Source organism: Gorilla gorilla, chromosome 11 (assembly GCF_029281585.2).
Source record: "Gorilla gorilla gorilla isolate KB3781 chromosome 11, NHGRI_mGorGor1-v2.1_pri, whole genome shotgun sequence".
Lineage (NCBI taxonomy): Eukaryota > Metazoa > Chordata > Mammalia > Primates > Hominidae > Gorilla > Gorilla gorilla.
The window spans coordinates 66,990,667-67,004,370 of NC_073235.2; the positions used below are offsets into that span (position 1 = coordinate 66,990,667).

General features: G+C 37.9%; 1 protein-coding gene across 3 annotated transcripts in view; it reads right to left on the reverse strand.

Moving 5' to 3' along the window:
- The window catches only part of GRB14 (growth factor receptor bound protein 14), a 128,497-nt gene that overhangs the window by 20,078 nt on the left and 94,715 nt on the right, over positions 1-13,704 (reverse strand). For all 3 annotated transcript variants that reach the window (XR_008677718.2, XM_031008807.3, XM_004032716.5), the window contains 2 exons: positions 12,482-12,556; positions 9,446-9,583 (listed from right to left, as the gene is read on the reverse strand). Coding sequence is in view for 2 of the 3 variants with exons in the window: in XM_031008807.3 (XP_030864667.2) it covers positions 9,446-9,583; positions 12,482-12,556 (213 nt within the window). In the remaining variant the exon portion in view is untranslated. The remainder of the gene's footprint in view (positions 1-9,445; positions 9,584-12,481; positions 12,557-13,704) is intronic.

The window sequence follows — 13,704 nt, forward strand, 5'->3', positions numbered from 1 at the left end:
AACATATCCAGAACTAAGATCACTATTTGTCTTCTAAGAGAGTTACCTTCTAGTAAATATGCTATTCCTGTTTATTTTTATTTTCTATTTCTTAATTTTCTTTTATCTTTAAGAACATTTTTAACTGCTTCCTCTTCTTTGATATCAATCAGCCACACAAATCTGGCCTTTTGCCATTTAATCTTGTGGCCATTCCTTTATTCTCCCCTCACTGCTTGTCCTAGGTCATATCACATCACTTCCACCTGGATTAATGAAATGATCATCTAATTAGCATCTGTGCCTATAACCAATTCCCTCTCTCTCTACTTCTCTCTCTCTCTATTTCCTTCCCACTCCTCCCTCTCTGCCTCCTTTGCCTTCTTCCCTTCAGTCTCTTTTTCTCTCTTTCACTCTCTGTCTCCTTGATCTTTTAAGCTCCCTGTGACAAAACTAATCTCAAGATACTCTTTTGGTAATTTCACTCCCTTGTTCAAACACTTCAATGGCTTTCTGTAGTGGATTGAATAGTAGCCCCCCAAAAAATATGCTCATGCCCTAATACCAGGAAATTGTAAATGTAACCTTAATTCAGAAAAAGGGTCACTGAAGATATAATTAAGTTAAGGATCTTGAGATGAGATTATTCTAGATTATCCAGGTGGGCCCAAAATCCAATGACAAGTGTTGTTATAAGAGACATACAGAGAGAAAGGGAGAAGGCCATGTGAATACAAAGGCAGAGACAAGCCGTGGGACATCTGAAGTCATAACTAGCCAAGACAGAAAATCCTAAGACAAATGCAAAAGATCACATAACAAGAATGGAAAAGAAGTAGTCAAATAAATAATGGATGTACATTTCTAGTATGAAAAAAAGATGAGTTTGCAGATTGAATGTGTGTGCTAAGAATCAAGCAAGATTTAGCAGACTATATTTCAACACACCTAGTAATATAGCAGGGAAATTACTGCACACCAGTTTATAAGAATGTTTGAAAAACTGCTAGAGAAAAAAGACAGTTTAACCCATAAAGAAGCAACAGTGTTGTCACTGACAACTATAGATGCATGAAAATAGAATAACAATAACCTCCCATAAAAACTCTCAAAAGAATTTTTACTTGAAAGACACCAATGCGTTGCATAAAATGTCAACACTTGTATGCCAAAGACTATATAACATAACGGACATAGACTAGACACAGAAACCAGGCAGCACTGTAGAATACACATTTATGTTTAAGTGATAATGTATGTGCATATGAACTTCTGCACATGTATATCTATGTAACCATTATATAGGTAAACATATGAGCATGTAGATAAATATATCTATTCATCCCTGATGACAGCATCATAACTTCCTCTAGGAATTTACAATGTATGTAAGGAGACAAAATAACACACACAAAATAACTAAAGAGAAGTAAAGGAACAGGAGGCAGGACTAACTTGCCGCTCCCACTCTGCGGTACAGCATGAGGAGACTCACATTGTGAACTTTTGCTCCAAGAACTACCACGGGAACATACAAGGAAAGCCAAGAGAATCCACAGACCCTTTGAAGGAAATGAATTGCTGCTGCAGGGCCCCCAGAAGACAGCCAAAAAACTGTGAGTACCCAAAGTGTGAAAAGGGGGATCGTCCACCCCTGAACACACACCCTCACTGCGGAACCTGAAGGTCCAGATCACAGGAGAAGGATTTGACATTACCTACAGCTGAGACAAATTTAGAGTTGAGTGAAATACAGGGTAGAAAAAGCAGCAGGAAGAGCCTGTGGTCACTCTCAGTCCCTGGGGAAGCCTTTTCTGACTGTCTCACAGGGGTCCCTGGGGAGGGCTGCCAGAGGAACTTGGAAAAGACCACAGAGAGAAGGAAAATTCCAGCTGAACTTTGTAACGATTTCAACTAACTCATTGTTTCCTAGACAGAACCTGGGGGAGGGGATGAATCAGGAGTGCAAACACAGTACAGAAGCCTTGGCAGGTAGGGAGGTGCAAAACCTGAAATCCCTGCTTGCCTTCTCAGTTGGGAGGCCGGTTGCCTGAGGCAAGTTCTCAGCCCTGTTCACCTGCTGCCTGGAAAAATACTCAGTGCTGTTGGCGGGGCATGGAGGGAGCTAAACTGAACTTCTGGGCTGCACAGGAGCTAGGTGAGGCCTGTAACTGCCAATTTTCCACCACTTCTCTGGTAACCTGTATGATGCAGCAGAGGCAGCCATAATCCCCCTGGGAACATAACTCCATTGGCCTGAGAACAGCACTTCCATCCCCTACAGCAGCCGCAGCAAGCCCTGCCCAAGGAGAGTCTGAGCTCAGACATGCCTAACCCTGTCCCACCTGATGGTCTTTCTCTACCTGCCCTGGTAGCCAAAGACAAAGGACATAATCTTTTGGGTGCTCCAGGGCACCATCCACCACCTGATCCTCCCTGTACTACTGCAGCTGACATGCTCTTGACAACGCCAACTCCGGGCTGCAGGCCAACCAACACAAAACTAGCACAACAAACAAAACTACAACTAACGACCCTCACAGAGTCCACTTCACTCCCCTGCCACCTTCACTGGAGCAGCTGCTGGTATCCATGGCTGAGAGACCTGAAGATGGTTCACATCACAGAACTCTCTGCAGACACTCTCCAGTACCAGCCCAGGGCCCGGGAGCTCCACTGGGTGGCTAGATCTGAAAGAGAAATAACACTCACTGCAGTTTGGCTCTCAGGAAGCCACATCCCTAGGGGAAGAGGGAGAGCACCATATTAAGGGAGCACCCTGTGGGACAAAAGAATCTGAACGGCAGCCCTTCAGCCACAAATCTTCCTTTTGACATAGTATACCCAAATGAGAAGGAACCAGAGAAACAATACTGGTAATATGACAAAACAAGTTATTTCTTACCCCTAAAAGATGACACTAGCTCACCAGCAATGGATCCAAACCAAGAAGAAATCTATGAATTGTCAGAAAAAGAATTTAGAAGATTGATTATTAAGCTCATCATGAAGGCACCAGAGAAAGGTGAAGTTCAACTTAGTGAAAAAAAAAAAAAGCCATGATACAAGATATGAAGGGAAAAATCTTCAGTGAAATAGATAGCATGAATAAAAAACAATTACAACTTTTAGAAATAAAGAACACACTAAGAGAAATGCAAAATGCTCTGGAAAGTTTCAACAATAGAATCAAACAAGTAGAAGAAAGGACTTCAGAACTGAAAGTCAAGGCTTTCAACTTAATCCAACAAAGACAAAAAAAAATAATTTAAAAGATGAACAAAGCCTCCAAGAAGTTTCGGATTATGTTAAATGACCAAACCTAAGAAGAACTGGTGTTCCCGAGGAAGAAAAGAAATCTAAAAGTTTGGAAAACATGTTTGAGGGAATCATCAAAGAAAACTTCCCCAGCCTGCTAGAGATCTAGACATCCAAATACAAGAAGCTCAAAGAACACCTGGGAAATTAATCACAAAAATCATCACCTAGGGAAATAGTCATCAGGTTATCCAAAGCCAAGTCAAAGGAAAAAATCTTAAGAGCTATGAGGCAAAAACATCAGGTAACCTATAAAAGAAAACCTACCGTGGTGGCCTGCGCCTGTAATCCCAGCTACTTGAGAGGCTAAGGCAGGAGAATCACTTGAACCTGGGAGGCAGAGGTTGCAGTGAGCCGAGATCATGCCACTGCACTTCAGCCTGGCAACAGAGGGAGACTCAAAGAAAAAGAAAAAAAAAAAAAAAGAAAACCTACCAGATTAACAGTGGATTTCTCAGCAGAAACACTACAGGCTAGAAGGGATTGGGGCCCTATCTTTAGTCTCCTTAAACAAAATAATTATCAGCCAAAAATTTTGTATCCAGCAAAACTAAGCAGTCTTTTCCAGACAAACAGGTGCTGAAAAAATTCACCACTACCAAGCCAGCACTACAAGAGCTGCTAAAAGGAGCTCTAAATCTCAAAACAAATCCTCAAAATACACCAAAATAGAACCTCTTTAAAGAATAAATCTCAGCATTTTGGGATGCCGAGGTGGGTGGATCACTTGAGGGCAGAATTTCGAGACCAGCCTGGCTAACATGGTGAAACCCTGTCTCTACTAAAAATACATAAATTACCCTGGCATGGTGGTCCTTGCCTGTAATCCCAGCTATCTGGAAGGCTGAGGCAGAAGAATCACTGGAACCCAGGAGGTGGAGGTTGCATGAGCCAAGATGGTGCCCCTGCAATCCAGCCTGGGTGACAGAGCAAGACTCCATCTGTATTAGCCTGTTTTCATGCTGCTGATAAAGACATACTTTATCAGCATGAGACTGGGCAATTTACAAAAGAAAAAGGTTTAATGGACTCACAGTTCTTCATGGCTGGGGAGGCCTCACAATCACAGCAGAAGGTGAAAGGCACATCTCACATGGCAGTAGACAAGAGAACTTGTGCAGGGAAACTCCCCTTTATAAAACCATCAGATCTTGTGAGACTTATTCACTATCACGAGAATAGCATGGGAATGACCTGCTCCCATGATTCAATTATCTCCCGCCAAGTCCCACACACAGCACATGGGAATTATGACAGTACAATTCAAGATGAGATTTGGCTGGGGACACAGCCAAACCATAACACCATCTTACAAAAAAAGAATAAAGCTCACAGCTCACAAGACCTATAAAACAAAAACACGATGAAAAAAGAAACAAGGTATTCAGGCAACAGATAGCACAATGAATAGAATAGTACCTCAGTACCTCACATCTCAATACTAACATTGACTGTAAATGGCCTAAATATTCCACTTAAAAGATACAGAATGGAAGCATAAATAAGAATTCACCAACCAAGTATTTGCTGTCTTCAAGAGACTCACTCACATAACACATAAGGACTCACATAAACTTAAGGTAAAGGGGTGGAAAAAACATTCCATGCAAATGCACACCAAAAGAGAGCAGGAATAGCTATTCTTATATCAGGCAAAACAGACTTTAAAGCAACAGCAGTTACAAAAGACAAAGAGGGACATTATATAATGATAAAGGGAATTGTCCAGTAGGAAAAAATCACAATCCTAAATATATATATGCACCTAATCCTAAGGCACCCAAATTTATAAAACAATTTCTACTAGACATAAAGAAATGAGATAGACAGCAACACAATAACAGTGGGAGATTTTAATACTCCACTAACTGCACTAGACAGGTCATTAAGACAGAAGTTCAACAAAGAAACAGTGGATTTAAACCGTATCTTAAAACAAATGGACTTAACAGATATTTACAGAACATTCTACCCAACAACTGCAGAATATACATTCTATTCATCAGCACACAGAACATTCTCCAAGGTAGACCATATGATACGCCACAAAACAAGTCTTAATAAATTTTTAAAAAGTGAAATTATTTCAAGTACTCTCTCAGAACACAGTGTAATAAATTGGAAATCAACTCCAAAAGGAAACCTCAAAATCATGCAAATACATGGAAATTAAATAACCTGCTCCTGAATGATTGTTAGGTCAATAATGAAATCAAGGTAGAAATGAAAAATTTCTTTGAACTGAACAATGATAGTGACACAACCTATCAAAACATCTGGGATACAGCAAAGGTAGTGCTAAGAGGAAAGTTCATAACCTTAAATGCCTACATCAAAAAGTCTAAAAGAGCACAAATAGGAAACCTAAGGTCACACCTCAAGGAACTAGAGAAACAAGAACAAACCAAACCCAAACACAGCAGAAGAAAAGAAATAACAAAGATCAGAGAAGAACTAAATAAAATTGAAACAAATAAAACAATACAAAAGATAAATGAAACAAAAGCTGGTTCTTTGTAAAGATAAATAAAATTGATAGACCATTAGCCAAGATTAACCAAGAAAAGAAGAGAGAAGACCCAAATAAGGTCAATTAGAAATGAAACAGGGGATATTACAACTAATACCAGAGAAATACAAAAGATCATTCAAGGCTACTATGAACACCTTTATGCACATATACTAGAAAACCTAGAGAACACGGATAAATTTCTGGAAAGATAACCCTCCTAGATTAAACCAGGAAGACATAAAAACGCTGAGCAGACCAATAACAAGCAGTGAGATTAAAATGGTAATAAATGAAATGATCAACAAAAAAAAAAAAGTCCAGGACCAGATGGATTCACAGCTGAATTCTATCAGACATTCAAAGAAGAATTGGTACCAATCCCATTGACACTATTCCACAAGACAGAGAAAGAGGGAATCACCCCTACATCATTCTATGAAGCCAATATCACCCCAATACCAAAACCAGGAAAGGACATAACAAAAGAAGAAAACTACAGACCAATATCCCTGATGAACATAGATGCAAAAATCCTTAACAAAATACTAGCCAACCGAATCCAACAGCATATTGAAAAGATAATCCACCATGATCAAGTGGGTTATATATCAGAGATGGAGGGATAATTTAACATACATAAGTCAATAAATGTGAAACAACACATGAACAGAATTTAGAACAAAAATCACATGTTCATCTCAATAGCATTAGACAAAATCCAGCAACACTTTATGATTAAAAACTTCAGCAAAATTGGCATAGAAGGACATACCTTAAAGTAATCAAAGCCATCTATGGCAAACCCACAGCCAACATTATACTGAATGAGGAAAGGTTGAAAGCATTCCCCCTGAGAACTGGAACAAGAAATGGATGCTCACTCTCACCAGTTCTATTCAACATAGTACTGAAAGTCCTAGCCAGAGCAATCACAAAAGAAAAAGAAATAAAGGGCATCTAAACTGGTAAAGAGGAAGTCAAACTGTCATCGTTTACAGATGATATGATCGTATACCTAGAAAACCCTAAAGATTCCCCCAAAAACTCCTAGAACTGATAAATGAACTAAGCAAAGTTTCAGCATACAAAATTAACATACAGAAATAAATAGCTCTGTTATACACCAATAGTGACCAAGCTGAGAATCAAATCAAGATCTCAATCCCTTTTGCAAAAGCTGTAAAAAAAATAAAATAAAATACTTAGGAATATACCTAACCAAGAAGGTGAAAGAACTCTACAAGGAAAACTACAAAACATTGCTGAAAGAAAACATAGATGACACAGACAAATGGAAACACAGCCCATGCTCATGGATGGGCAGAATCAATATTTTGAAACTGACCATACTGCCAAAAGCAATCTAGAAATTCAATGCAATTCTCATCAAAATACCATCATCGTTTTTCACAGAACTAGAAAAAAAAATCCTAAAATTTGTATGGAACCAAAAAAGAGCCTGCATAACCAAAGCAAGACTAAGCAGAAAGAACAAACCTGGAGGCATCACATTACCCGACTTCAAACTATACTACAAGGCCATAGTCACCCAAAGAGTAAGGTACTGGTATAAAAATAGGCACATAGACGAATGGAACAGAATACAGAAATAAAGCCAGATACTTAACAGCCAACTGGTCTTTGACAAAGCAAACAAAAAAAAAGTGGGAAAAAGGACACTCTAGTCAACAAATGGTACTGGGATAATTGGCAAGTCACATGTAGAAGAATGAAAGTGGATCCTTATCTCTGACCTTATACAAAAATCAACTCAAGATGGATCAAAGGCTTAAATCTAAGACCTGAAGCCACAAAAGTTTCTAGAAGATAACATCAGAAAAACCCTTCTAGATACTGGCTTAGGGAAAGACTTCCCGACTAAGAACCCAAAATCAAATGAAACAAAAACAAAGATAAATAGATAGGACTTAATTAAACTAAAAGCTTCTGCACAGCAAAAGAAACACTCATCAGAGTAAACAGACAACTCACAGAGCAGGAGAAAATATTTGCAATTTCTCCATCTGACAAAGGACTAATATCCAGAGTCTACAAGGAACTCAAACAAATCAGCAAGAAAAAAAACAAAGAATCCCATCAAAAAGTAGGCTAAAGACATCAATAAAAAACTCTCAAAAGAAGACATACAAATGGCCAACAAACATATGAAAAATATACTCAACATCACTAAAGATCAAGGGAATGCAAATCAAAATCACAACGTGATGCCACCTTACTCCTGCAAGAATGGCCATAATCAAAAAAATCAAACAACAGTAGATGTTGGTGTGGATGTGGTGAAAAGGGAATGCTTTTGTGCTGTTGGTGGGAATGTGAACTAGTACAACCACTTTGGAAAACAGTGTGGAGATTCCTTAAATAACTAAAAGTAGAACTACATTTTGATCCAGCAATCCCACTACTGGGTATCTTCCCAGACGAAGTCATTATATGAAAAAGATACTTGCACATGCATGTTTATAGCAGCACAATTCACAATTGCAAAAATATGGAACCAGCCCAAATCCCCATCAATAAACGAGTGGATAAAGAAATTGTGAGATAGATAGACAGATAGACAGACAGACAGACCATGGAACTATAAAAAGGAATGAAATAATGGCATTCCCAGCTGCCTGGATGGAACTGGAGACCATTATCCTACGTGAAGAAACTCAGGAATGTGAAACCAAAAATCATATGTTATCACCCATAAGTGGGAGCTAAGCTATGAGAATGCAAAGGAATAAGAATGATACAATGGACTTTGGGGACTCGGGGAAAAGGTGGGAGGGGGTGAAGGATAAAAGACTATACAATGATCGAGATCATCCTGGCTAACACAGTGAAACCCCGCCTCTACTAAAAATACAAAAAATTAGCCGGGCGTGGTGGCGGGCGCCTGTAGTCCCAGCTACTCGGGAGGCTGAGGCAGGAGAATGGCGTGAACCCGGGAGGCGGAGCTTGCAGTGAGCCGAGATCGCGCCACTGCACTCCAGCCTGGGTGACAGAGCGAGGCTCCGTCTCAAAAAAAAAAAAAAAAAAAAAAAAAACTATACAATGAGTAGAGTGTATTCTGCCTGTTGATGGGTGCACCAAACTCTCAGAAATCTCCACTAAAGAACTTACTCAGGTAATCAAACACTACCTGTTCCTTAAAAACCTATTGAAAGAAATCCATCAATCAATAATAAAAAAGCAATAAATGACTCAGATGAGACATTTTATTAACTGTTCTATTATTAACTGTTCTGTTGATGTTCATCAACAGAGATTCAGAAGTAGACAAGATCAGCAGTATGACCTGGGGTAAAAAGAAAAGGTATACACTACATCAGGCTTCAAACTCTGCAGCCAAGGATGAGGAGAAAGGAGTGAATTCAGAGTGAGGACAAAGGAGTAACATATGTTGTACTGAAATAAGAGTATCCAGACTCCATCAAAGATACTACTTTGAAACCAGCGTGAAGTAAAGCTGAGTAGTGCTTAAATAATCAAGGCAAACGTTTTAAATCAAGAAAATCAAAGACCAACCTTTGACATCAAGTAATAAAGTAATAAATACAACAAAGTAAACGTGTTTTAACTTACAGCTTAATATGTCAGTCATAACACATCATGGATACTTCAATTTACCTTTGATGTTCCTTTAGTAGAAAAATATAAACCAGATCTTCTTAGAAAAAAGTAAATTTTTTTCCAAGACTTCTTTCCCTGTTCTTTCGCATGTAAGAAACCATGAATTTCAGGATATGTGCTTGAACTCAGAAACATCTGAAAGAAAATTTATATATTTTCAAACTATGATTAAATCAATGATATGGTAGCCTTATACTAATCATATTAAGATTCCAAATATAAACATGTAAAAATCACACAGGATCATAACATATAACATTATGGTAATTAACTATGTGTTTGTGTATACTGCATTGCTTTGATAGTCCTTGGTATATCTCTCTCTCCTCTGTCTCTCTCTCTTTCTATCTCCATGTGTGTGTATACACACACACACATAGACACACAGAAAATAAATCAGTCTTTCAAAAACCTAAGATGTTTCAAATGAAAATGAGTTCACAAAATATACATTCTAAGTGACAGTACATAGTTATCTAACTACCAAAATTATCAGCTAACTGAATGTCCATTCAAAAAGTTGGACATCATCTATTGCGTTAAGTCCTGATATACTTTTCATCGTTTTCCATGGTTTTCCCTGAGATTACAGGTTTACCTATTAACTTCATTATGGTATAAGTAAGACCACAATCCTGACTTCAGTTGTGAAGCAGGAAGTTGAGCCAAGTTCACCTCCTTGAGGCGGGTAAAGCAAACAAAACTATCTCTTCTTTGTCATCTGTGGTTCTCAGTTGTGGGTGGATGTGGCAGGTCATGATTTCCAAAGAGGACAGCAACAATGTCTTCCATCCCACATGCTCTTCTGTAATGTCATCTTGCCACTGAATCACAAAAAGGTGGAGTCTTTCTCCACTCCCTTGAATGCGAGCAAGCCTATCATTGCTTTGACCCATACAATATGTGGAAGTGACCCTTTGCCAGTTCTAGGTGTGGTCCTTAACTAGCCTGGTGATTTTCGTGACTTGGCTCTTGGAATCCAGCTGTCACATAAGAAATGTGACTACCCGGAGACCATCACAGGTAAGAAGTCCAATGCAACTGGAAAAGCCCTGCAGGATGAGACACCATGAGACAGACAGAGAGAGACAGTAAGTGGGGGGAAACAGGGGAGAGAGACAGAGACACCAAGGAGTATCAAACGACATGCAGTCAAAAAACTCTCTTAGAAGGGGACCTTCAATCCCCAGCACTGAGTCAACGTCCCTCAGAGATGACCCACCCAGCTAAACTCTTCCCAGATGCCTGTCCCACACATTGTTGGCAAAATGTAAATGGATACTTTAAACCACAAAGGCTTGGAATAGTTTGTTACATGGTAATAATTAATTGAGACAGTGCGCATGTGTTGGTCAAGAAAATGAGAATGAAAAGGAATAGCTCAACTGAGCGGTTGTGCTCAGCATCCTTAATAAGACAGTGGAAATGCATTAGAGTCTCATTTAAAAAAAAAAAAAGAAAATAGAAATCCCTCTGAATAAACAAATGGAAAAAATTTGAAATAAGGGAATTTATTAACTAAAATAGTGTAACACATTTTAAAAGGCTACTAAAGGAAATGCTGACAGTAGATATTTATGTTTTTTAAAGTAAATTACTAAAAGAAATTTAATTTAATGAGCCACAGATATTAATTAATTGACATGCAAAACAGGCAAGTAGGTTTTTTAGTTTGAGTGCTTTCCAAGTTATTAAACCAAACCAATTAAATTTTAAAAAGAGAGTCATAGAGGTCACATTAGAAAAAGAAGAAACCTTTTAAAAAGTGGAAACATTGCCTCAGTGGAGAGAAGAGGTCAGGGGCACATGCAGGACTATCTGATTCCAAAGCCTATGATTTTTCTTGTTTTTATAATTTAACATTAAAGCAACATAACTGTGCTACAGGAAGACTTGCAAAAGGAGGTGGAATAAAAACTCCATCCCACCACTGTGTTGTAATACAGTGGTGAAGCATTCAGAGGGCTGAGATCTGAAAGTCCTGGGGCACAGCTGCTGCTGCCATTTACCTAACATTTTGACGGGGTGTCTCTGTAAAAACCCAGGAGCACAGAAGCAGCTTTTAGAAAAATCTCTGGGGACTAATCATGTTTCAAAAATATTCTGAAGCACAAAAATGAAATATAACCTATTAAAAAGCCCACAGAAAAATCCATGATAGCTCTGCCAACCTAATATTTTTAAGGTCAAACAATACTGGAAATATTAAAAGTTGTCTTCATTAAAGATCAGGGGATACTGAGTGGGTTTGGGGATGCATGGGGCTGAGCTCAAACGGCAGCCATTATAAAGACATTGCTCAACATTAACCTGTAAAAAACAACTGTAGAGCTTCTGATGTAAAATCTACAAATCTATCAAAAATTAAAGAAAATAACTGAAATTATTCATTTATTGTAATGACAATGTCTTTGAAAATAACCATTTCAAGCCACTGCCAGTTTGGAAGAAATGAGTCCAATAGACACAAAAATAAGGAGATTTTTAATTAGATAACTAGTATTCTTAATTCAGCTAAGAATATTTCACAATTCTATGCAAGGATTTCCATAACAGCTATTACAAACGCTAGTGAATACATTTGCATCCAGTATCTTTTATCTCCTTTCATTTATTTGCTAAACATTTTATTACAAATAGGATTGAGGGTGTTTATTATGAAAGCTGATACTGAGTATCTATTGGTAAAATATCTGTATTTTACAAAGAATTTTGATTTTTCTAAAGACTAACATAATATTTACACACATCACAGAACAAAATTGCAAGTTTCCTTTTAAGACACACATTTTTAAATATGTAAAATCCTTTGACAATTGGCTAAAACTGGGAAGAAGAATATTGTTAAACAGCTTTATTGATTTAGGACATTCTTTACCTGGGTGCATTTTTTTTTAGTTTTACCTCCAGCAAAAATTATTAATAATAATTCAAAGCATAACTTTTCAAAATCTGGGCATGTATAAAAAAGGACTTAAAAGTTTTCCTTCATGATGCTATTATTTATATATGTTAATAAAAATATATTTTTACCTGCAAAATCTGTGTGGGGGATATTTCACCATTGGTTTCAGTTGCAAAAGATACCATATGCTCTGGAAAAAAATACTGTCAAAAAGACACAGTTAAATTATCACAAAATTCATGCTAGAAAAGATTCAATTATGACCAATATAGTAATCAAAAGCAAAAGTTCTTTAAACTGGTGTGACTAAAATTCACCCAAAAGTGCTTTTGAAAATGCCTGTCCTTAGACTCTACTCATAGGTACCTTAATGAGAATGTCTGGAATTGGGCACAAAGATTAGCAAATGCCCCCAGATAATGCTGATGTGGATGGATTCAAGTATCTGGAGTTATAAAACACTGTCCTGAAGTTGACAATGTGCTTGCTCCCACATCTTATTCCTGAGTCCCGCAACCAGCCTATCAGGTCAAAAGGACTATCCATGCCATTTTACAAGGAAAAGGCTCATAGAAGTACCGAGTTTAGGGTATGCCCAAGGTCATAGCCCACAGCACAGTGGAGGTCAGGACTTAAACTGGGCTGGGGAGCTAAAAGTCCAGTTCTTTCTACCTACCATTTTTCCAAACTTTTTAATCATAAAATTCACCCAGGGCAGTTGTTTAAAATAGGAACTCCCAGGCCTCATTCCCGGAGTTTCTGATTTAGTAGATCCGGGCAAGTCCTGGATTCTGTGTTTTTAATACACACTCTCCCCTCAGTAAATTCTATGATTAGACAAGTTTGGGAAAATATATTCTACTATATTTCCTCTAGGACAGGGTTTTTCAACAGTAGTTCTACTAACATTTTGGTCTAATAATTCTGTGTTGAGGGGGGCACTCCTGCATATTATAGATGTTTACAGTATTCCTATCCTCTGCTCACTAGCAGCCCTCCCCCCCCACTGCCAGTTGTGACAACCAAAAATGTGTCCAGACATTGTCCAATCACCCCCCAGCTAAGAACCACTGCAATAGGTCTATAAAACAAATGTCCAGCCTTGTTTAAATAAAAAATAAATAAAAAACAAGCATTGAACAATATTTCTTTAAATATATCTTTTTAAATTCTTGTCTTTAATAAAGACTTACAACAAAAAAAACTTTCTCTTCACAGTTGAATTTATTTAATTTTTATTATGACTAATTTTCTTTGCCAAAGATCATCCCATTATGTTTCTATTAATAGGTTAAGATAAAAGAGAACGTGAGAGGTCTTTCAGGGTTTGAAAATATTCTATTATGGTGTG